This window comes from Prionailurus bengalensis, chromosome B1 (genome assembly GCF_016509475.1).
Source record: "Prionailurus bengalensis isolate Pbe53 chromosome B1, Fcat_Pben_1.1_paternal_pri, whole genome shotgun sequence".
Taxonomy (NCBI): Eukaryota; Metazoa; Chordata; class Mammalia; order Carnivora; family Felidae; genus Prionailurus; species Prionailurus bengalensis.
In genome coordinates, this window is record NC_057344.1 from 173,289,768 (window position 1) to 173,315,868 (window position 26,101).

General features: G+C 38.4%; 1 protein-coding gene and 2 long non-coding RNA genes across 4 annotated transcripts in view; 1 reads left to right on the plus strand and 2 right to left on the minus strand.

The window, feature by feature from the left end:
• Positions 1–14,042, plus strand: part of SMIM14 (small integral membrane protein 14) — an 82,728-nt gene extending 68,686 nt beyond the window's left edge. For both annotated transcript variants that reach the window (XM_043553234.1, XM_043553223.1), the window contains exons 4-5: positions 8,455–8,597; positions 10,939–14,042. In XM_043553234.1, the coding sequence (XP_043409169.1) occupies positions 8,455–8,597; positions 10,939–10,971 (176 nt within the window). In that variant the 3' untranslated portion in view covers positions 10,972–14,042. The remainder of the gene's footprint in view (positions 1–8,454; positions 8,598–10,938) is intronic.
• LOC122466926 lies at positions 10,358–10,860 on the minus strand. The gene is made up of 2 exons (XR_006292786.1): positions 10,641–10,860; positions 10,358–10,561 (listed from the first exon to the last, which is right to left on the minus strand). It is a non-coding gene; the product is annotated as an uncharacterized LOC122466926 (long non-coding RNA).
• Positions 11,321–25,913, minus strand: LOC122466919. Its single transcript, XR_006292784.1, has 2 exons — positions 25,485–25,913; positions 11,321–11,550 (listed from the first exon to the last, which is right to left on the minus strand). It is a non-coding gene; the product is annotated as an uncharacterized LOC122466919 (long non-coding RNA).
• Positions 25,914–26,101: the final 188 nt, after the last annotated feature.

Genomic DNA, 26,101 nt, shown 5'->3' on the forward strand with positions numbered 1-26,101 from the left:
CATGTCCTGAGCCAAAATCGAGAGTCGGATACTTAACTGACTGAGCCACCCAGGTGCCCCAAGTTTGATCCCATTCTAAATCTCAACATTCTAACTTCCCTTGCTACATTTTATGTACATTTTAAGATTTTTGACATGTTACTAAATTGCATTTATTAATAGGCTCTGTGCTTATACATACCATCCCGAAGCTGAGCTCCACTTTATTTTGTAATGAAGCTAAAACATAGTAAGGTACTATTTTAAAGGCACTTGTTATTACATTATTAATTATTGTTACTATTATGTGAACTGGGTGTCCCATTAAATTCTGTAAATATAACAGCTTAGAGAAATAGGAGCTATTACAGTGCTTAGCCCAAAGTAGAAATTTTGTCAGAACATTTTCCATTGGTGCATCAGGGTAGTAATTATATGCTTCTGGACAAGAAGGTAACGGTAATGTGTAGACGTTGTGTTAGGTTGTTGGGGTGATGTGTGGTGTTTCCCCCACTCCAGATTTCTTTATGTTGCTTTTTCAGTAGCATTCATTAATCTGCAGTGTGCTTTCTGATAAGCAGCTCAAAATTTTCCTCCAGCAGGTAAAGCTAAAACCTGTTCTTCTAGTTGAAAATAATCTTATTGAACTTCTTATGGAAAAACAAGTATTTATTACATTTGTGGTATCTGTGATCCTAGAGCCCAACCCCACCTGTAAACCAAATATACTCTTACTTCTTTGAATGAAATGTCATTTCTTTAATCTAAACATAAAGACAAAACTCTAGAGCTTAAATATTAATTTAGTTATATTGGCCAGTTTTTCTTCCCTGGTTCTTTTAGTGTTTGGTGGAAATCCTTTCTGAAAGTCATGTTTTTAAATGGTTTGTGCAGTTGTTTCCTGTAGGTGTTAGAATTACTTTTCTTTGTATTCTAAATTTTCTCCAGTGAATTTATGCTGTGTTCATAAAATATATTTTAATCTGGAGTTCCTACTGTCCCCTACTCAGGTTCAGTAATTTGCTAGAATGGCCCACAGAACTCAGGAAAACAGTTTATTTACATTACCGGTGTATTATAAAGGGTACAACTCAAGAACAGCCAAATAGAAAGGGTGCACAGGGCAAGATATGTGGTGGAAGGGTGCAGAGTTTCCCTGTTTTCTCTGAGTGTGCCACTTTCCTAGCACCTCCATGTATTCACCAATCAGGAAGCTCTCTGAACCCCTTTGTTTAGAGTTTTTATGGAGATTCTATTCTGTAGGCAGGAATGATAAAATCATTGGCCATTGGTGAGTAAGTTGATCTCCAGCCACTTTCCTGCCTGGAGGTTAGGTAGTAGAGCTGAAAGTTCCAGCTCTCTAATTATATGGTCAAACTCTGGCAACCAGACCCCATCCTGAAGCCTACAGAGGCCCCCCAAAGTCACTTCCATTAGCATAAACTCAGGTTTGGTTGAAACGTTTATTATTAATTACAAAATGACATTTCTTTCCTATCTCTCAGGAAATTCCAAGAGTTTTAGGATTTCTGTGCTAGGAACTGGAATGAAAACCAAATATATATTTCTTTCTTTCTTTTCCTTTTTTTTCCTTTTTTGTTTTGTTTTGCTTTTTTCTTTTTTGAGAGAGAGCGTGCGCACATGTATGTGTGCACACATGCAGGTGAGGGGGAATGGCAGAGGGAGAGGGGGAGAGAGAATTTAAGCAGGCTCCACACCCAGCATGGAGCCCGATGCAGGGCTCAGTATCACAACCGTTAGATCACAGCCTGAGCCGAAATCAAGAGTCAGGACGCTTAGCCGACGATGCCACCCAGATGCCCCTATATTTCTTATTATATATATCACAATACTCATTGTGCTTGCCATGGTTTGTTGCATGCATTTGAGGTGATTTAATTGAATCTGAGCTCATTACTTTGTGTGGGAGCAGAATTTAGCTGCAGTGTATTAGCAGATTCAGTTGGTACATGATTCTTTTTTTTTTTTTTTCAAAATGACAAAAGGATCAGTTTATTAAGAGGACATTACAATAGTAAGTACAGATCACCGAATAGTGCATGATTCTTTATATTGAGCTAAACTCCCACTTCATTGTGGTGTCCACCCATAGTTTTGCTCTCTAGAGCAGTAGGGAGCAAGTCTGCTCACTCTTCTGAAAGACTGCCTTTCAGATAAAGTGTTGTGTGGAAACCAGCTCTATCACTAACTTAATTCTGGAGTAAGTCAACTTGAAAACAGGTAGCTATACTGTGAGGATAATGTAATTACTCCATACAGCCCCAAAATTGCAGAGTTAAAGCCTCCTGGTGCTAATGCACCACTTTCACTGTTGTTCTATTTCTGCTTTTCCACTGGAAGCCTATGTAAGTTTGTAGAAATAACCCCTTGGGATCTACCAGCTCTTAGAGCATCCCTCTCTACTCCTTCATCTTCCTGGTGTCCAGGTAAGTTAATAGCTTCACTGTGAATATTCCATTTGACAAGCTATTTGTAATACATTTGCTTATAACTAAAGACTTAAACGTTAAGCAAAGCAGAATGCTGTATTTTGATGCACAGAGTCCTTTTACATTTTTTGATTTGACATCTTTCCAGACGATACAGCAAAATGTATTTACTCTCTTAAGGCAAATCATTTCCAGGCAGTGAGGAAACAGATTTTATATCTCCCATGTGATTGTGCCCCTTAATATTTGTATGTGTCAAAAAGTTATCACAGTAAAAACCCCGGGGACCAGTGCCTGTTCACTTCTCTATACTGACTTTAAAATCTCTGTTCCTTGGGGTGCCTGGCTGGCTCAATTGGAAGAGCATACAACTCTTGATCCTGAGGTAGTGATTTCAAGCCCCATGTTGGGTATAGAGGTTACTTAAATGAAAATAAAACTTAAAATTAGGCGCACCTGGCTGGCTCAGTCAGTAGAGCTTGCAACTGTTAATCTCAAGGCTGTGAGTTCAAGCCTCACATTGGGCATGGAGCGAACTTAAAAAAATAAAATAAAAATAAATTTAAAAAAATAGCTGCCTGTTATATTTGTTTGTATCAGCTACATGTAGTATGAGGGAGTTTGAGTAGCATACCTGTTTGGAGACTTTATGAAAAAGCGAATCTTGTCATAAGGGACTACAAATAATTACAGAATGCCATCAGTGATTCTATTCATGTCTGTTTCTGAATATTTCAAGAAGTCCAACTCAGTTCAGATACTACCCAGGCTCTCCAATCCTGAACTTTTTTTGTTTAATTCAATTTATTTTTTTATATATAGTTCACAAATCAAGGACTTAATTAATAAACACTGAAAACTTATCTTCCTCCTTACATTTTCTCATCTACTCAGGTGCTGTCTCAGGTATTACTAGCTTTTTTATGTATCTTTCCAGAATTTATTCATATACAAGCAAACTGTATATTATTTACTTCCTTTCTTGGTACACAGTTTCTCACCTTTTTTTTTTTCAGTCAAAAAAAAAAAAAATAGCATATCTCATGGAAACTTCCCTAAACATTTTTTTACAGCTTCATGGTATTACATTGTGCAGATGTTCCCCTAATTTACTAATCAGACACTCTTGGCAGGCATTTAGGTTTGTTTCTATTTTTTTCTAGGTTATTAAAAAAAAATAATCTTGCACAGTATACCTATGTGAAAATACATTCTAGAGCCATCTTAATTTTATGGGGCTAGTATAAATAGAAAAACACTGACTATGGTCAAGAGGTCCAACTTTTTTTTTAAAGTCTATTTATTTTGAGAGAGAGAGAGAGGCAGAGAGAGAGAGAGAGAGAGACACAGAGACAGAGAGAGAGACAGAGAGAGAATCCTAAGCAGGCTCTGGCTCAGTCTCAAGAACCATGAAATCATAACCTGAGCCAAAATCAGGAGTTGGATGCTTAACCAACTGAGCTACCCAGGCACCCCAAGAGGTTCAACTTTAATTGATTTAGCTATTATTCTTTATTCTGAGAGGGGCCTTGAGTTATTGGAGAATAAGAGAAATGAACTTATCAAACTTTGAAGGTTAGGAAAATGATATCCATTTAACCTTTTTTTTTTTTTTTAGCCTTTTAAGTAGAGAAATTTTACTGCACATTACTACCCTTCACAGACTTTAGAGGCATCTTTAACTTCTTTTCTTCCCCCTTCTACTGTCAGTCCAGTCAGTCACCACGTGTTTTGCTTCTCCCATCCTAGTACTATTTGTATTTGACCCTTTTCCATTCCCACTTCAGCATCTTATCCAGCCTAGTTATTCACGCCAGGATATATCTGCACTCAGACTTTTCTGTGTGCATAATACTGGTAATGAATACCTGCTGGGGTATTCAATACTGGTATTAAATACCTTCTGTGTACCAGTCACTGTACTAACTGCTCCTTATGTACTGATCATTTCAATCCTCACAACTACTCTCTGGGATGATAGTAATATTTCCATTTCACAGGTGAAGAAATTGAGGCACAGAGATTATATAGCTAAGAAGTAATGGAGTCAAACAGCTATAAAATGGTCTCAGTTCTTGAAAAGTTAATGTCCTAATTAGAACAAATAGGAAGCCATTCCTTCAAACTAGGAATGCTACACTAGTCCAGAGAAGAAAGGAAGGAGAGGACTGAGAAAATGGAGATTTTTTAAAAAATGTTTATTCATTTTTGGGATGCCTTCGTGGCTTAGTTGGTTAAATGTTCCACTTCGGCTCAGGTCATGATCTCACAGTTTGTGGGTTCAAGCACCACATCAGGCTCTGTGCTGACAGCTCAGAGCTTGGAGCCTGCTTTGGATTCTGTGTCTAGCTCTCTCTCTACCACTCCCCTGCTCATGCTCTCTCTCTCAAAAGTGAGAACAAAATGTTTATTCACTTTTGAGAGAGTGCAAGCAGAGGTGGGGCAAAGAGAGAGGGGGACAGAGGATCCAAAGCGGGCTTTGCACTGACAGTAGCGAGCCAGATGTGGGTCTTGAACCCACAAACCGTGAGATCATGACCTGAGCTGAAGTTGGACGCTCAGCTGAGTGAGCCACCCAGGTACCCCCAAAATGGGGATTTTTATAGAAGAGAGTGATGTAGGTGAATAAATGGTGGTTATTTGTAAGCACATGCTAGACAGGGAAAAAATCATGAGTACCCCAGGACTGAGTTTGTAAAATTGTCAAATTCTTTCAGCCAAACTAGCATTGAACTGTTGCATCATATTCATTTGGGAAGTTTTTAAAATATTGTTGGTTCCTGACCCCATCCCTGAGCTGCTCCTGAATTAGATGGTGTGAGGTAGAGCCGTAGAATCTGTGGTATTGCTGTCATCACAGGCTATTCTTAAGCATAGACAGACCAGACTACCACTGGCTAAAGAAGGAAGAAGATCCTATGGTTGACTAGAACAAGAGGATGCTTTATGTGAGAAATATTTAGAGTTAATATGATGAGTAGGGCCAAATCCTACGAGGAAAGGCCAGGCTGAAGAGTTCAGAGTTGAAGCAGTAGTCAGAGAGTAAGTCACTGGGTTGGTCAGCAGATCTGTTACGAGCAGTGTTCTAAGCAGACTTTTCTGGCAGCAATATGCAGAAAAGGAAGACAGGAATAAGAACCAAGCTAGGAGACAGTTACAGGAAACTGAGAACCATAACATGACTGTGAGAGTAGGCATTTTCATGTCTACAAAGACATGAATTAGTAAATTAGTGATCCAAGGTTCAACCCTGTGAAGAATATTTTATGTGCAAAGAGTATCAAAAAATAAGAGACCTGGGGTGCCTGGCTGGCTTAGTTGTTGGAGCATTCAATTCTTGATCTCAGGGTTGTGAGTTCGAGCCTCACGCTGGATGTAGAGATTACTTATAAAATGAAAGGAAGAGGGGTGCCTGGGTGGCTCAGTTGGTTAAGCGGCCGACTTCGGCTAGGGTCATGATCTCGCGGTCCGTGAGTTCGAGCCCCGCGTCGGGCTCTGTGCTGACAGCCCAGAGCCTGGAGCCTGTTTCAGACTCTATGTCTCCCTCTCTCTGACCCTCCCCCGTTCATGCTCTGTCTCTCTCTGTCTCAAAAATAAATAAACGTTAAAAAAAATTTAAATAAAATGAAAGGAAGAGACCCACTTTCCAAATTGAATAATACATAAGAATTGACATTGGGGTTTCACTTCTGGTCTATACCATTTATCTGGCATTTTATTTCTGAGACAGGGGCACCATAAGAAGTGATAATGTGTAGAAGTCACAGTTATCTTTCTTTAACTTTAAATAATCTAATTTTACCTAACCTCTACTTACAAGCTTATTCATCAAAAATCCTTTTTAAATCTGTGTTTTCTAATTTTACTACTCACAGGACTAATAATTTTCAGGTTCTGTCTCACTCTGTGGTATTGTCAGAGATTCTGACATGGCAAAGAGGTTGGTTAAGAGTACAGCCTCTGGAATGACACCAGCTGTATTAAAATCCCAGCTTTGCCACATACCAACTATATGACATTAGAATTTAACCCCCCTTTTCCCCAGTTTCTTCATCAATAAAATGAAAATATGGTAGTACTTACCATAAAATAAGATTGTTAAAAGGATTAACAGAGATGCCTGGTTCAAAGTAACGATTCAAAATTTAGCTATTATTTAGCAATAAAAATAATAGTATTTGCTTTTTTTTAGTGTTTATTTTAAGAGAGAGAGGCAGAGAGAAAGGGAGAATCCCAAGCAGACTCCATACTGTCAGCACAGATCCTGATGCAGGGCTTGAACTCATGAACTGTGAGATCATGACCTGAACTGAAACCAAGACTCAGACACTTAACTGAGTACCCAAGTGTCCCAATGGTATTTGCTTTAAAAACAACAACAACAACAACAACAACAACAACAACAACAACAAAACCCTCTCGTGTGGTGCCTGGGTGGCTTCAGTCCCTTAACACACTCTGAGTTTTGATTTCGGCTCGTTATGATATCATGGTTCATGAGATAGAGCCCCGTGTAGGGCTCTGTGCTGACAGTGCGGAGCCTGCTTGGTATTCTTTCTCCCTCTCTCTCTGTCCCTTTCTTGCTTACACTCTCGTTCTCTATCTCTTAAAATAGGGGCTCCTGGGTGGCTCAGTTGATTACGTGTCTAATTCAATTTCAGGTCAGGCCATGATCTCACGGTTCGTGAATTCAAGCCCTACATCAGACTCTGTGCTGACAGTGTGGATCCTCTCCCCCTCTCTCTGCCCCTTCTTCGCGCTCTCTCTCTCTCTCTCTCTCTGCCCCTTCTTCGCACTCTCTCTCTCTCTCTCTCTCAATAAATAAATAAATAACTTAAAAAAAAGAAATCTATCTTCTGTAATTTTCATTTATGACAACTGAGTTCTCTAATATACGTCAATTATAAGTCTGTTTTATTTAGCAGAAATTTGTTAGGCTCATACCATGGGCCTACAAGTGTTAGGTACTTGTAATAACCTACAAGTGTTAGGTACTTGTAATAATGAATTAAATAAGACATGGCTGCCTGAGGAGCTGGGAGAAACTATTACTGACACACACAGCCCTGACTTCTTTCTCCTGATAAATGAATAGATTTTAGAATATCTGTATCTGAATCCAACTTCTTTTTGTTAAAAAAGAAGGCCAAATTACTATCTCTTTGAGAATATCATTCAAGGGATCTTTAATTTATATATTATACAATTCACATGGTTCCTTTTCCTTAAGCTCTGTTATTTTTTCATGCTGCTTTTGTAATTAAAATTCAGAATTTTCCTGTCCTGAGGTAGAGTGTCTTTACTGTACATCAGGTGGTTTTAACCTGGGTTTTGTAGATCTCAGTATATCTGGGGATGGGTGGCTTTGTGGGTTCATGAACCTTCCCAAATCATATGCAAAATTGAGTGTGTATACATGGATTCTTACAGTGGAAAGAGTCCTTAATTTTTCTAAAATTCTCAAAGGATTCTGTCACACCAAAATATTAAGAACCACTATATATTAAAATCCTCATTTAATCGGGGCGCCTGGGTGGCGCAGTCGGTTAAGCGTCCGACTTCAGCCAGGTCACGATCTCACAGTCCATGAGTTCGAGCCCCGCGTCGGGCTCTGGCCTGATGGCTCAGAGCCTGGAGCCTGTTTCCGATTCTGTGTCTCCCTCTCTCTTTGCCCCTCCCCCTCCCCCGTTCATGCTCTGTCTCTCTCTGTCCCAAAAATAAATAAACGTTGAAAAAAAAAAATCTAATAAAAAAAAAATCCTCATTTAATAGGTTTCGTCTTATGACTATTTTGTACCATTTACCATTTAGATTTTCTCACAAGAAGAAAGGAAAATTCAAGATGTAATATTTCATAATTGTATTTCTTAAAATGTGTATACAATTTTTCATTGTATATTTTCAAATGTGTAATACAATTTTTGAAAATGGCACTTGAACATTAGAATTTATTCTTAAATTATCTAACAATATTATAACCATGCTACATTTTTTTGTTGCAAATATATTTGTTGTTTGTCTTTAGTGCCAGGACCTTCTGGTGATAATGGCATCAGTATTACCATGATCTTGATGGCCTGGATGGTTATTGCAGTGATTTTGTTTCTACTGAGACCTCCTAATCTAAGAGGATCCAATCTTACTGGAAAGCCAACCAGTCCTCATAATGTAAGTGTTGTGGATTAGAAATTCATTTGGGTAGGGGTGGGTGTGGTCTGGGAATGAGAGGAGTTTGTTTTGACTGAAATATCTGAATTAGCAAAAGGAAGATTTAACTCATGGAATAAGTTCTTCCTATGTAGTTCTTGTAAATCTTGCAACCCCAAAAGGCTTAATCTTCATGGAGTTACATATAGAGAGAAACACAGACCAATAGCCCAAAAAGAGTTGTAGAATGAATTCCAATCTTTACTCACATTCCAGTCTTTCTCAACATAGAAAATGATCCAGTTCATAATAATCCACAGCAGTACTTCTCAAATCTCAGTCTTTCACTCCCCACTTCTCATGGTTCCCGCTCTTTAAATTCTCTTACTAGCTATAGTTCATATTTTTCCCTCTACTTCACTTTTTCCCCTTCTGTCCTAGCTATTAAATTCAGTAGAGACCGTGAGCCTATCTGGCTAAATCCTGTTTTCCTTTTGTTTTCCCATCCAGTTTCTCTTAAAAAACTCATCCAGTTCTGCATCATAATAGATCAAACGCTGGCAAAGGAGAGATAGGATCATTCATGTTGATAAATCTTGATAGTCATGATTACTACCATTTATAGAACCTAGGTAAAAAAATAGCATAAATAAAGTGACCCAACAGGGAGTTTTTTTGTGCTATCTTGAATAGAAGAAACTCCACTGAAGGATTCCTTTTAATTGTTTGGAGAACCAGCATTTATATTTTTTCTTTTCTGTTTGACTTGGATGTTATCTCTTGAAAAATATTTCCGGGGCGCCTGGGTGGCGCAGTCGGTTAAGCGCCCGACTTCAGCCAGGTCACGATCTCGCGGTCCGTGAGTTCGAGCCCCGCGTCGGGCTCTGGGCTGATGGCTCAGAGCCTGGAGCCTGTTTCCGATTCTGTGTCTCCCTCTCTCTCTGCCCCTCGCCCGTTCATGCTCTGTCTCTCTCTGTCCCAAAAATAAATAAACGTTGAAAAAAAAATTTTTAAAAATTTAAAAAAAAAAAAAAAGAAAAATATTTCCATGATGAATTCATTGTTGAACACCAAATTATCCCACTAATTCCCTTCTCCAACCTTCACCATATGGAATTGCTAAAATAATTTCTTCTTTTCCACAATCTGTGTTGTTATTATTAGAAGTTTAGTTAAACGAATTTCTTACATAGGAGAAAGCAAATGATAATCAGTGCTTTTTTTTTTAATAGAACATTTAGTTATGTAGCCATGCTGATTTTAAGAAAGAAAGCATCATTAGCACGATATAAAGGGCCTTAAATTTATTTTTTGTTTTTCATGGAGAGGAAGATATCCATAAAACAGCTTGTATGTTGTCTTGATAAGGTGCTTTCTCCTCAGCCTTTTTTCTTACTTTCTATGCATAGTTTTACTACTTTCATGTCAAAGACCAACTTCCTCAACTTTTGGAGCTAAAGAAGTTCAACTTAATAAGCTGGTTTAGAAGCCATAAAAACTGACAGAAATCTAAGATAATAGTCACTAAATCTTATTTCATTGTAGGCCAGCAGTTCTAGAAGAGTAGGCCCACTGCCCTAAGAATAAGCAAGAAAACATATTGACTAATTTTAGGCTATAGTTCACATTTTGACCTATTTGAAAAATTGACCACCCTCAACTGGGGCCTCCTATAGCAGGTCACAGTAAATAAATGGAATCTTCTTGAAGGTTTCTAAAGCTTTGATCTTTCCTTTACAGTTCAAATACTTTCTCTTGCAAGTAACAAAAATCAGCTTGGCCTGGTTTAAACAAGTGGCTTTATTGGTTTACACATTAGAAAATCCAGAAAGGTTGTAGGATCAGTGTGTTAGATTGTTTAACAGTATCATCGAAGCCCTACTTTCTTTCCTCAGACCATCAGCTTCATTCCAAAGTGAGCTCCCTTTGTGGTCATAGGATGCCTGCCAACAGCATCTGGAGTCACATGCTTCCTCATTGACATTCTGTAATGAGAAACAAAAATCTCTAGCTTCTCTTTGGTTGTACTGAGTTCAGTCATCTTAGCAAGAGGGATGATGCTACCTTTATTGGTTTAAATATCACTTCTGGAGCTGTCAGTGAGAGCAGTTTCCTCCATATCATACTACTGTTACACAATTTTCCTTTCTTCTGTGCTACAGGGAGGAATGAAACAAACATTGGTGAATTACAGTGTTAATCTAGTGTTCCCTTGTGCAGAAACATATAAAAAGTTCAAATAAGTATATGATTAGGGATTGGAGGGTGGTGGGCATGCTGCTCAACACTTACTATATGTGTTAGATTAGTTGCACTGGGATTTAAGAAGTAAATTCCATAATTTCTGTCTTTCTAATGCCAGGGACAAGATCCACCAGCCCCTCCTGTGGACTAACTTTGTGATATGGGAAGTGAAAATAGTTAACACCTTGCACGACCAAATGAACGAAGATGACCAGAGTACTCTTAACCCCATTAGAACTGTTTTTCCTTTTGCATCTGCAATATGGGATGGTATTGTTTTCATGAGCCTCTAGAAATTTCACTTGCAAGCTTATTTTTGCTTCCTGTGTTATCACCATTCCTTTTTACAGCATATTTGAGTAAATGATTATATTAAAAAAAAGTTACATGGGCTTTTTTGGTTATCCTACACTTAAACATTCCACTCATTCTGTTTGTAACTGTGATCATAATTTTTGTGATGATTTCTGGCCTGATTGAAGGAAATTTGAGATCTCTGCATTTAAATATTTTAAATAGTTTTGATAGGTTTTAAAATTGCTTTTTTTTTTCATTAGTTATTTATAAAGTTACTTGGGGTTGTCTGAGATTGTATGAAAAAAAATTAGAACCACACTGTATTTACATTTACCTTGATTTGCGGGTGGCAGTTATCTCTAGTTCTTGGGACTGTGGCAGCCTTTGGAATATTTTACAATTCTGTGTCATCCACTACAACTGGCTTATGTGGCTAGAAAAGGAAGGGAGAAGAAATGAAATAGTTGTTTACTAAGTTTTTTATTCCCGTAAAAATGTCTAATATTAGGAGAACTTTAAACATGATTTAAATATGGTGGATGATTTACAGTCCATTATAGCCTTACAAGGTTTGTGAAAGGAGGAAAAAAGTTAATTCTTTCTGCCTTTGCCAAGTATATTCTATACAGTAATAATTTAAGCTATAATTTATTTGTTAAATGGGTGCCTCTCAGGAACCTTCTTTTCTGTTCTAACACTTCCCTGTTAAATGGAACTATCTTAAAGCTGTATTGGGGACCTATTTGGTTACTGATATTTGAATGCTCTTTACTTATTTAGTCTTTTTTCTGTGAGGAAAAAATTGAATCTTTTATTATCCTTCTTACTTTAAAATATATTTGATGAATTCTTAGTTTACTCCAAGGGAGAAGGAGGAAAATGAAAAAGCAATCAAGGATCTTTTTCTCACCCCTTATCTCATTCTTGTTTAGTAATAGGATGGATTGGGGTGAGGAGGAGTATTAATATAAGTAAAATTTTGAAATGTATGAAAAGTAAAAGTTTGCATTGTTTTGCTCAGTTTGAAAGAAAATACAAATGGCATAAAAACGAAGTCTGCATGACCTATGTGGTTATGGAATTTTTTCTTAGCAAGTGATTACAGATGGTTTATGGGGGCTAGAAGATATTTTGCTATCAATGTAAGGATTTTTCCCCCAGATGAGTCTAGCTTTTCACTGTATTGATCTGAGAAATTACTTGTATGAATTAATAAACTTCTCTATATCATTGTACTGTTTAATAGAGTCTCTGATACAATTGTGTGATGCTCATAGGGTATTTTCCCCCCTTTATTATGATTACATTTTAGGCCATAAACATTTTAAGGGCTTCATTCATTATATAATCCAATATTGACTGCTTGCATTCCTTTTGTGCATCTTGGCTTTGTGCTTAATTTCTTGACATAATATAACCTACTCAATTACTTTATGCTAATTGAAGGGTATCATAACACAGGTAAGTCAAATCTTGGATAATTGAGCACCAGAGGTTTAAAGTTCTTCCTCTTGCTGGGCCTGGAAACCTTCCCAGCTTTATAGCTGTTAGAGTATTTAATGCAGAAAGGGCAGGAATGGCATAGGATGGAGCTAAATCTCTGTAAGCATTCCTTTTTCTGCCCTTGCCCCCTAGACTTTGAAGGCTTACACATATATCCTAACAGTCTTTTCTCTAAGCTGCTAGAAAGCCAATCTTTGGCAGAGATACTGATGTATTTACTGAATCTGTGGCTCACAAATAATTGAGAATTGGCTTTGGTTGAAGCCAACTGGCCTAGACCTGGAAACAGAATGTCTAGTGTTAGCTAGAGACCTGCAAATCTAGATTCTTATTCCTGGTTCTTCATTTCTGTTATGTACACTTAATTGATAGTACATCTAGAATATTAACCTTTTCTATATGGACCATCTATTTAATTAGCAACAAAGCTCCTAGAGAAGTAGTTTTGGTTTTTTTGCTTATAAAATTTCTCCGTATTCCTGAGAAAGACCGTGTACTACTGCATATAAAGTATTCCTGTTAACCTAACTAGTAATTTATATTATTCTATTTAATTCTTAAACTTCTACATGTGGCCTTCTTATTGAGCACACTCTTAGTCATTACTTGGCTTGTAAACATTCACCTGAACTGTGGCTACAATCATTTTTAAATAATCTGGAAAAAAGAAAGCTAAAGCTTCACATTTTAATTTTTGGCTCTTAAATATTCCACAACTAACATTAAGTTAATTTTATTTAAGAGTGATTTGATGTACCTTATGCAAAGTAATGTTTTCTTTCCATATGGAAAAAGTTAACATTGGAACTGTGTATACTAAAAGATTTTATCATGTATCTATCCAAGCACTATCCCATAGCCAGCAAGTCATATTTTAAACTTGCAGAGATTTTCCAAAGTAACTGTTAGGTTCAGCTATTCCATGGTTACTTTTAGTGTCATTGTGTGGTATGTGATGTGGTAGTATTTATAGAATTACTGAATTTTTATATTTTCAAAGAAACCTTGGAAATTTGTCACTCTGAATTAAAGTCTGTCACTCTAAATAAACATGTGCTAAAATTGGACCAGCGCATCAGCTTACGACACAAAATAGCAACTTGAAGGAGAAATGAAGCGTTTACACATAATGGGTTAAATTTTTGTTGTTGCAATAGTAGGTTTAGTCTTAACATAATATTTCTAAATGAAAAATCATATGTATTTGTTACCATGTCTGATGATTGCTTTGTTAAAAGCAGAAGTGGTCATGTGATGTACTAAATATTAATTGCTGTTTTTAAATGTTTAAATCATGCCAAACAAATCATGTCTGTGCCATCCAGGGTTTATTGTAATCTTTTACTGAGTACTTGGACTGGGATAAAGGGCTTGTACTATGCACTTTTTATTAATGAATAAATAGAAAACGTTAGTAATGCATTGTTTTCTGTTTGGCTTTTGTGGGAATTGAAGCAAACATCTTTTGCTTAGTAAAATGTTAACATTCTTTATTAAACAATTTCTTTGTAAGACTTTTTACTCCTAACTAAAGACATTCCATAGAGAAATGGAATTTTCAAGGAAAACATTTCTATAATAGCAGTAGGGCCAGTATTCAGAAGTAGGGATTCTGAGAAATCTTTAGGAAATTAGATTACAATTACATTTCTTTAGTTACTGTTTTTTAAATTTCTTCTAGGATACAGGGTTAATAGACATTTGCTTTGAGGGAATAATATCCAATAGTATTAATTATTTGAGCAGACAGATGTTACCTAAAAGGAGCTAGACATGTAACTGTACTGAACACATGCCAAAGTAAGAATTTGCTATTGTCCTGTGACCTGGAATGCATCCAGATAACTAAAGATTGTTAATCCCCATATACATGTTAAAATTTTTTTTAGACAATTTTACAATTTTTTAAGCAATTTTACAATTGCTCTGGGCATGGTTATGGTATCAGTGTCTTTGTGATATTTAAGTGTTCTTTAAAACAGCAAAATTTGTGAAATACATAATTTCCTGAAGGCAGTTAATGATTTCAATCTCAAGTTTGTCATACATATGTCAGTAGATATCTGAACCCCTGTAATGATAAGTTTTCATTAAATGGTTCTGCAGTATTAGTTTTCCTCTTAGAAAGTGGAATTCTAGTAAGTTTTTTCTTCCTGCCATTTCATCTGATAGTTTTCTCAGCTCCAAATCTCAGTTTATAGAGTTGGTTTTTCTCCCCACCAAAACGTTCCATAAACACCAACTGTGATTATCTATCACGCTCAGATTTTTAAAAACTGGAGTTATCAAGGTGATCTTTTCCCATGGGAAACTTAACTTTGCATATCTTTTCTCAAACAAATGGACTATGTTGGTTCAGTAAACATTTCAACAAGTGTTTATATTTGTTAATTGTTAAACTGTTTCTGCTTTAAAATGGGTGTTATTCAAAATTAGATTACGGAAACCATTTTAAATCATCAGATGCCAAATTAAGACGTCTATTGAAAGGGAGGTGGAAGATGTCTGGGAAGCAAGGAATATGTACGGGTAAAGAATAATATGTGTAATTTTAAGAATAAGGCAACTTTCATATCAAAAAGGAATATTCCCTTATACAAAACTCTTCTTGTTTCTAGGAAATTTGGGAATGAGAAAAAAATATTTACAATCCCTGCAGTACCAGAGGTCTTACCTCTTAAAAATCTGGTTCCTATATTCTCATAACTCAGACACACATATTATGTCTTGATGATTAATGAATTTGAATTGCATTGTTTGTGAAGAACTGAGCAAAATTAAAGAGCACAAATACTACATAGCAAGTTCAGCATTATAGAATAAGTCTCCTATGTTGTTTTTAAATGAATCTGTTATATAGTTACTCATTAATTCAGTGCCAAAGGAAGAGGCACTGTACATTCAAAAGGCATTACAGACCCTGGCCTGAATGCAGCTCTCCCTGACAACTAATTAGTATAGAAACATTAAACTTTGGAAGTCTGGATGTTTTAAAGGTGATTCCTTAACAATTAATACAGCAAGTAAAATTTTGTGGTTACAACATATAGAACAAATACAAATCTGATACCAGAGCCTACACTACCAACACATGGATTAAGATTTACGTCCTTGTGGGTGTCAGTTAAGTGTCCAATTCTTGATTTTGGCTCAGGTCATGATCTCATGGTTCATGGGTTCAAGCCCCATGTCTGGCTCTGCACTGACAGTGCGGAGTCAGCTTGGGATTCTCTCTGTCCCTTCCTCTCCCTCTCCTTCTCTCTCTGAAATAAATATTAAAAAAGGATTTATATCTTTGCAAATTTGCTTAGCCTTCAATTTTAATCTAACAATCTTTTCTTTAAAATTACATTTTACTCTATTTTGTTTTACATTATACCACTGTCAACATCCTATTTCCCAGAGAGTTTCACCAGCAACAGCCTACTGAAAGCTGATGTTCTCAGGCTCCAAGCATGATTCTGTTAGCCAAAGTTCAATCAGAAAATACAAGGCTTAAGGAAGTATTGGGCTAAATAAAGTATAATTGAAAATTATATTTTCTCCATTGAAGGGGTAGTAATTTTCTCTCTACAACATCAAAAGTATTCTTTTCATTGTATTGCAATATTTAAGAAATCAGAGTCAAATAGGTATAAACTAGCAACAGTTAAGGTTGAATAATTGTAGTAATATCCTTGTAATAAAAATAATCATAATAATCTTGTAATAAATTCTGATGCTAGTCTATGAAAGTATCAAAGATATTAAAAGGGTGTTTTTGTTGTAGAAAGCTGTTTTTTATCATTCTGTAATTTTTGTCCAATTCTCAAACTTCTATTTTAATTGTAGTGATTGTCTCATGCAATAAAAATACTTAGTATTGCCAATAGTGTTTTAGCCTTGGGGAAAAAGTACTCAAGTAGCTTTGTGTGAGCTTGGCTTAATGCTAAGGTAAACAATTCATTCAGTTCTTCTCACAATTCAAAGATAGCATATAGCTTATAGTAGTGATTCCCAAACTTTCTGGCTTGGGAGCCCCAAAGAACTTTTGTTTATATTATGCATTATATCTATCAATATATATACTGTGTCCAAAATTATAACAGAACATTTAAAAGTATTAAGTATTTTAAAATAATAAACCCAATACATATTAATAAAAAGGTTTTTATGAAAAAATAACCATTTTCCAAAATGAAAATTTAGTGAGAAGAGTGGCACTGTTTTACATTTTTGCAAAACTCTTTGATAGCTAGCTTAAAAGAGCTGGATTTTTATTTCTACTTCTACATTCAATATGTTACATGTTCCCTTCTCATGAAACTGTGTGAATGTTAGTTTTTGATAACTAAATGACTACTGGTATTTTGAGCAGCCTATATACCTTGACTAAGGAAAACAAGTTATGTGAACCTTGGGGAGCCCACTTAATTCAGAGCACCACTTTCCTCATTTACTTATCAAATATGATACCTACCACTTTACAGACAACTGAAGTGAAGAGCAAATGAAATGTTTGTAAAAATGCTTTGTAAAGTCCTAAATAAATATTGTTACATAAAGGCTCTCATCGTCCCAACATACATACATACACACATGTACACACACACACATACACATTCACACTCTCCCTTTTCAAAACCTAAGTTGTAAGGAAATTGGAAATTTGGGGCATTAACACTGAATTTCCATTGGAAAGAATTCACTCTACTAAGAATGGACAATGGAACCTTTAGGTCAGACATGGCAAAAGAAAAACATTGAAGATTAAAACATTAAATAGAATATCACAGTTTCCAATCAAGATTTTAAAATCCTTGGATGGAAACTGGAAAGCAAATACATTTTGACTAATAGATTAATAAATCCATTGCAATGAAAGCTAAAGAGCACACTATTAGACTGTGGTTCTCAACTTTGCCTGCACATTGAGATCTTTAAAAACCTGATGCTTTGGGGGTGCCTGAGTGGCTTGGTCTGTTGAGCATCCGGCTTCGGCCCAGGTCATGGTCTCACGGTTTGTGGGTTCAAGCCCTGCATTGGGCTCTGTGGTGACAGCTCAGAGCCTTGGAGCCTGCTTTGGATTCTGTTTCTCTCTCTCTGTCTCTCAAAAATAAACATTAAAAAAAAAACCAAAAAAACCTGATGCTTTGGCCCTATACCTCAGAGATTCTGTTAGGGCTTTGACCTAAACATCTACAGGTGAATCCAGTAGCAGCTAAGGGTAAGAACTGCTGGTATAAAGAATGCTAAACTTTAAAGCTCTTGGGTGGTTAAGTTGGTTAAGTGTCCCACTCTTGATTTTGGCTTAGGTTATGATCTCATAGTCATGGGATCAAGCACCCATTTGGCTCCATGCTGTGGAGACTGCTTAAGATTCTCTCTACCCTTCCCCTGCTGCTCATGCTGTCTCCTTCTCAAAAAAGAAAAAAAAAAAGCTACCTTATGTTTAGTTCTAGAGATGAAAAACAAAACAGAAACAAAAGCAAACAATCATTTCTTTCTAATTGATTTCTACATATTGGCATGGAATTAACTGAAACCTTAAATTCTCCTGCAGTAGTTTATTTTTACTAGTGATATTTCACAGTTTTTCCTGATGCATAGAAACAATGCCTTTATCTTCTCAATTATTTCTTGTGGGGATGAGGAAGGGAGATGTTATACTTCATGGATGGCCCTAACAGAAGCCTGTTCAGTTCATGTGAAGGCTCTTAAAAAGAAAGAGAGGGGCGGGGAGGGAGGAAGGAAGGAAGGAAAAGAAAGTAGGATTATTACTTTGCAAGGACTTAGATTACAACTGTTAATAGGGTAAATATTCCCTCCCCCACTTGCGCTTTGTCTCTGTCTTCTCACTCACAAAAATAAATAAATGTTAAAAATAAATAAATAAATAAATAAATAAATAAAGGGGGCACGTGGGTGGCTCAGTCGGTTAAGTGTCTGACTTCGGCTCAGGTCATGATCTCACGGTTCATGAGTTTGAGCCCTGCGTCAGGCTCTGTGCTGACAGCTCAGAGCCTGGAGCCTGCTTTGGATTCTGTCTCTGTCTCTCTCTCTCTCTGCCCCTCCTCCATGTGTGCTCTCTCTCAAAAATAAATAAATAAACATCAAAAAAATACATAAGCAGTGTAGGGCTAAAATGCTTGCTTTAGGTATTCATAATTCAGACTCTTATCTTGTTGCTCCACTGATCCCCAGAGCAGTGTTTCTCAAATTGTGTTGTCCACCCAACGTCGTCCTCTGCATTGTTGAAGATAGTTCACCACAATCCCTACTGGGTCAGTGCTTCAGCCAGAAGGGAAGGAAACAAGGAGGGGCCTACCTGTTGACTCTAAGGTTTGTCCTGGAAGTTGTACATTATCCCTTCCATTCACATTCCCTTGGCCAAAACTTAGTCACATGACCATACCCAAAGGAGGCTAGGTGTAGTCTTTATCCTGGAACATATCTGCCCAGCAAATTTGGAAATTCTATTACTAAAGTGTGGCTATTGGAGTCAGCTGGCAGTCATTGCCACAGAGGAAAAACAATACTTATGTGTTGGCTATGATGATTTTAAGGTGTCAAATGGAGCTTTTGAGTACGTAGTTGGATAGATTTATAGAGCTAAGTAAAGTTCCATTACAAAGAGAGATATAAATTAAAAGGCAACAGAATATAGATAATATTTGAATCTTTGGCACTGGATAAAATTACTTAAAACAGTAAAGAGAGAAGAGAAGAAATCCCAGGACTGCAATATTTAGAACTCTGGTTGAGAAAGAGGAACCAACAAACTGAGAAGGAGCATCCAGTGAAAGGAAACCATTTGAGAGGCTCAGTGACAGCAAATTCTACCGATTAGCCAAATCATGGGGATGGATAATTCAACATTTCAGCAGAAAGGACTCACTGGTGAACTTGATAAAGATGTTTCAGTGAAATGATGGGGATGAAAGCCCAGCTGGAGTAGTTAAGGAAAGAACTGGGGTGCAGAAAGAGAGAAGAAGTACAACTCCTCTTTGGAGGAGTTTTACAATGAATGGGAGCAGAGAAATGGGCAGTAATTTGAGTGGGATAGGAGTCGGATGAGAAGGAGATATTTTTATTGTTTTATTCAGATGGAAAATATGATTACCTGCAGAGTTGTGAAGAGATACCCACAGAGCCCTCTCCACTTCCCCAGTGATGTCACCTCTTTCTTGGCCTCAGCAGTGCTATCATCATGTCTGAAAGGAAAACCCATTGAGATCTACATGTTTTTGCCAAGGCTTCCTCAATCCTGCCTTCCTATACTCTCCCTACACTCATGGCTTCACTATGATAATTGGCCTTACAGACTATCATGAGTAATCTAAACACATCCTATACCCCTGTTTCTATCAGCATCCACTATAAGTCCAAGACTCCCAGGTCATCACTCCACCATCCCCCTTACCTGATTCAATCTTATACCCTTCCATATGCCTCAAACATCCTAAACTGAGAGGCCATCATAGGCAAAAGCCCCATACCTTCACCCTTTTGTCTGAACACTCCCTTCACCAAACCTGGCATCTACTTAAGAGCACTGACTCTCCCATTGCCCTCTCTAATGGGAGCTGTTGTCTTTTCCAGACCCTCTAACCAAAGTATGTCAAGGTAGAGTGAGGTTCTTCCCAGTTTCCCATTTTGGCTGCCCGCCTATCCCTCTCTCCTCACCAAAACTCTTCAACTCTTTAAAAGCTCATACTGGCAGAGCATTCCATATGATACCCTATTTTCCAAAGTCGTAGATCCCTAGATCTATGATTTTAGCACTGGACTTTCTGCCTGACTTTTCAGCACTTCTCCTATCATCGTTCTCAGTGGTGTCAATATCCAAGTAGACAATCTTTCCAATACTCAGTCCTTTCACCTCTCCTCCTCCAGCCATCTTGTTTTCCACACAACTGCAGCCAACCACTCCCATTGGTTTACCTTATAGCAGTAATTTTTTGGTATTTGTTAAATTTTTTTTAATTAAAAAAAAATTTTTTTTGAGAGAGTATGAGCAGGGGAGTGGGGCAGAGGGATAAAGAGAATCTTAAGCAGGCTCCATGCTCATAGCACAGAGCCCTGACACAGGGCTTGAGCCCACGACCCTGGGATCATGACCTGAGCCAAAATCAAGAGGTGGACACTCAACCGACTGAGCTACCCAGGCTCCCCTAGACCTAGTAATTTCAAACTTTATTGCTTGTATATTCCTAAAAGAATTTTGAAAAACTATGTATTGTCTTGCACACTTTTTTATTTTAGAAGTGCAATGCAAACAGAAAAAAAAAAGTGTGATGCAAAGCAATCTTAATGTTCTCCCTGAACAAAGGTTCATATATGTCTCTCTCATTTCAATCCACTTGCTCAACTAACCATATTGTTGGTGTCATTTAATTCTTTTCTCTATTTGGCTAAAATAGGGAATCTAAGCCTTGACTTGTACCTTTTCACCTGAACTTACTTGGCTCCGTCAGTGACCAAACCAAGTGGAATCTCTACTCCACATTCAAAATTGCCTCTATTTGTCTTACTCAATTTTTGGGTAAAGACTCTAGTGACAGCAAGATCACAATGCATAAACTACAAGAAGTTTTGCAAGACTTGTACATAAAACTGGATAGCTCCAAAGCATTAAAAGAACTACAGTCCTAGGTGCTGTCCAGAGTGCCAGCATCTGTGTGATTAAACAGCTTGGAAATTTTGGAGAATGGCTCTGACTTCAGTCAATGCCTCACACATTTTAAGTTGACACTTAATATGTTCCTAGGTGTGAGTTCCATTTTGTTAATAAAAAGTATTAAACATCATACAAAATGAAGACTATAAGTGGAAAACTATCTTAAGATTTGATATAACTATGGGAATGCAAGCTGGTGCAGCCACTCTGGAAAACAGTATGGAGGTTCCTCAAAAAAAAAAAAAAAAAAAAAAAACTAAAAACAGAACTACCCGACGACCCAGCAATTGCACTACTAGGTATTTATCCAAGGGATACAAGTGTGCTGTTTTGAAAGGACACATGCACCCCCATGTTTATAGCAGCACTATCAACAATAGCCAAAGTATGGAAAGAGCCCAAATGTCCATCGATGGATGAATGGATAAAGAACATGTGGTATACATATATACTACTCGGCAATCAAAAAGAATGAAATCTTGCCATTTACAACTATGTGGATGGAACTAGAGGGAATTATGCTAAGTGAAATTAGTCAGAGAAAGACAAAAATCATATGACTTCACTCATATGAGGACTTTAAGAGACAAAACAGATGAACATAAGGGAAGGGAAACAAAAATAATATAGAAACAGGGAGGGAGACAAAACAGAAGAGACTCATAAATATGGAGAACAAACAGAGGGTTACTGGAGGGGGTGGGGGAGGGGGGATGGGCCAAATGGGTAAGGGGCACAAAGGAATCTACTCCTGAAATCATTGTTGCACTATATGCTAAGTAATTTGGAAATAAATTTTTTATTTTTTTATTTTTTTAAATGTTTATTTTATTTTTTGAGACAGAGAGAGACACAGCATGAGCAGGGAAGGGGCAGAGAGAGAGGCAGACACAGAGTGTGAAGCAGGCTCCAGGCTCTGAGCTGTCAGCACAGAGCCTGACGCGGGGCTTGAACTCACGAACTGTGAGATCGTGATCTGAGCCGAAGTCGGATGCTTAACCGACTGAGCCACCCAGGCGCCCCTGGATGTAAATTTTTTAAAAAATTAGATTAAAAAAAAGATTTGATATAACTAAGTTAAATAAATATTTATTTAACTGAATAAATACTGTAAAGTTTCTCCATTTCTATTTTATTCAATACCTCTTAAAAATTTTAGTAGTCCTGGGGTGCCTGGGTGGCTCAGTTGGTTAAGCGTCTGACTTTGGCTCAGGTCATGATCTTGTGGTTTTTGAGTTCAAGCCCCATGTCAGGCTCTGTGTTGACAGCTCAGAGCCTGGAGTCTGCTTCAGATTCTGTGTCTATGTCTTGGCCCCTCCCCTGCTCATGCTCTGTGTCTGTCTGTCTCTCAATAATAAATCAACGTTAAAAAAATTTTTTTTTAAATTTTAGTAGTCCTGCAAAATAGTCAAGTTGCTTTCAAAAGAATCAAGGTCACTAATTTTATGGTATCTTCTGTTTGGAATTCAGAATACCCTAACATAGGCCAACATGTCCTGTTTCTAACTGGACTTCAGCCTCAGCAAAAATAAGTATAAAATGAAGAAAGACAGATTTGAGGTGTCTTGATTAATCACTCTAGGGGGCTGCCCCAAAACAAGAATCCAGTTTATTCCTTTGGCACTCAGGAGAATTTCACCCCAGGGTAACGGATCCTAACAAGGTTTCACTTGGGTAAAAGGTAAGCCTTTCTTTTGTAAAATGGACTATTATTCTTAGGCATATTCATTTTGGGAAAGGGTACCTGTGGAAGCTGAAGAGCTGGAAATTGATTCCCTTAAATGTATCTGTGTAAGGCAGAACTAAAATATATTGTCAGACACCAGGATAGTGTCACTTTTGGTGTGGGGGAAGGGGGTGGGGTGGAGAATATTACCAAAGTCTTGTTGCTTTTATTCCCTGATCATCTCTTGAGTATCTTTATTTCTCTGAATGTCCATGGCTACTACCCTGGACATGCTATTTCTAAATCTTTTTTTTTTTTAATTAAAAAAAAATGCTTATTTTTGAGAGAGAGAGAGAGAGAGAGAGAGAGAGAGAGAGAGAGAGAACGAGTTGGGGAGGGGCACAGAGAAGGAAACACAGAATCCAAAGCAGGCTCCAGGCTGTGAACTGTCAGCACAGATCCTGACATGGGGTTGGAACTCACGAACTGTGAGATCATGGCCTGAGCTGAAGTTGGATGTTTAGCTGACTGAGCCACCCAGGCCGCCCCAGCTAGTATTGATATTCTGATTTAATTTCTGAGATTGTACTGTTTCAAAGATTATGATTATTATCAAAATACTAACAAAGAATGTAAAGTGAATACTAGGTAGAAAAATGATTAATTCAAAACAAAGGGAAGAAATAATATAAAAGTAGTTTTTATCACAAAACTAACTGCAGTGGGAACTTTATTTTTATTTATTTTTTAAATATTTATTTTGAGAGAGAGAGAGAGAGAGAGAAGGAGCATGCAAGTGGGGGAGGGGCAGAGAGAGAGGGAGAGAGAGAATCCCAAGCAGGGTCTACACTCAGCTCAGAGCCCTAGGTGGGCTGTATTTCATCAACTGTTGAGGTCATGACCTGAGCAGAAATCAAGTCAGATACTGACTGAGCCACCCAGATGCCCCTCTAAAAGGAAATTTAAATCTATTTATATGCCAAGTTCAAAAAGATAACTCTATTATAGTACAGTATTTGTCACATATATTGCAATTACTTAGTCACTTATCTCTTCTACTAGCCTGTGAGCTTTGGAAAAAGGAATTGGGTCTTAATCCATTTTGCATCTTTGGTCTCCAGGATAATGTCTAACACACAATAGGCACTAGATATTTGTTGGATAAATGAATCCATACAATATAGAATATTGCACAGAATATACAACACCTACATATCTTATCATACTTTCTACAATCTATAGCAAACTGTTTAAGCAGTATCCATGAGCTTTCTTTTTTTTTTTCAATTTTTTAACACTGATTTTTTATTATGTGTCTTTATTTTTGAGAGGCAGAGACAGAGCACAAACGGGGGAGAGGCAGAGAGAGAGGGAGACCCAGAATGGAAGCAGGCCCCAAGCTCCGAGCTGTCAGCACAGAGCCTAATGCAGGGCTGGAACCTACAAACTGCAAGGTCATGACCTGAGCCGAGGTCGGACACTCAACCCACTGAGCCACCCAGGCGCCCCTAACATTTATTCATTTTTGAGAGACAGAGAGATAGTGCAAGCAGGGCAGAGGCAGAGAGAGAGGGAGACACAGAATCTGAAGCAGGCTCCAGGCTCTGAGTTGTCAATACAGAGCCCAACCTGGGGCTCAACCCACGAACCGTGAGATGAAGTCGGATACTTAACCGACTGAGCCACCTAGACTCAGCCCCTTCATAAGCTTGCTTAAGATTGTCATGATCCTGTCAAGAAAACCATCATCCCAGGGTTCCTAGCTGGTTCAGTTGGAGGAGCATGTGACTCTTGCTGTCCTGTCAGGAGTTGGAGCGCCATGTTGAGTATGGAGATTAGAAATAAAACTTAAAAGGGGCACCTAGGTGGCTCAGTCAGTTAACTGTGGGACTTCAGCTCAGGTCATGATCTCTGGGTTCAGCAGTCTGAGCCCAGCATGGAGCTCTGTGCTGACAGCTCAGAGCCTGGAACCTGCTTGGATTCTGTGTCTCCCTCTCTCTCAGCCCCTCCTCCCCTCCCCCCCTCACACTCTGTGTTTCTCTCTCTCTCAAAAATAAATAAACATAAAAAAAAAAGGGGGGGGGGGGGCGCCTGGGTGGCGCAGTCGGTTAGGCGTCCGACTTCGGCCGGGTAACGATCTCGCGGTCTGGGAGTTCGAGCCCCACGTCGGGCTCTGGGCTGATGGCTCAGAGCCTGGAGCCTGCTTCCGATTCTGTGTGTCCCTCTCTCTCTCTGCCCCTGCCCCATTAGTGCTCTGTCTCTCTCTGTCCCAAAAATAAATAAACGTTGAAAAAAAAAATTAAAAAAAAAAAAGGAATAAAACTTTTAAAAAACTTACAAAAACCCCTCATCATCTATCAGGTATTTTAATGTGCCTTTATAAACTTCTAAACACATTCCTTATGACGCTGTATTTAATAATCGTCTTTGACTTCGAGTACAAAAAGTATGTGAGGAACACACAAGAAAAGTCATGACTTCTTTTCTTAGATTTGAGGTTTAAGATGATTCTGTAAGGGAGAAAGAGAACAGAACTAACCTCATTAAAAACGGGAAGTCTCCATACATTAATTTTAGTCTTCCTGATAGCACGGAACTTGCATGTTGCAAATTATCTGCTACGTATCATGCACAGACATCCCAAATCCCGAATTTGGCAGGAGTATCTCTGGAAAATATGGCTGGGAGGGCGTGGGTGTTATGCTTTTCCTCCCAGGGATCAGGCGGAGGCACTAACTGGTCCAGTCATGACAGGACTCAGCATCCTAGCCCAAGAGATCTGACTAAACCTTGGGCCTCTGGCCCGGAGTACGTGGGAGGGGAGTAAGCCCCGGCTCAGTGGGACCCGCAAAATCTCGGGGGCCGAAACACTAGGCCACCCGTTCGGGCTGCTGCTGAGACCGGAAAGGGGCCGGGACCTTCCGGTCCCCCCGCGCCGCAGCCGGCTGGCTCAGTACCCCCGCAACCCTAGATTATGTCCGACGTGGCGCCCACGCGGCGCCACCTCAGCGCCGGCCGTCAGCGGGGACGAGGACACAGAAAGCGATGGGGGCCTGGCACACTAGCGCCCGGCGTGGCGGCACCTGGAGCCGCAGCCCACGGGCCTCAGCGGCCTTGACGCGCACGCAGCTCCGCCCAGTGCCGCTCGCGGTAGGG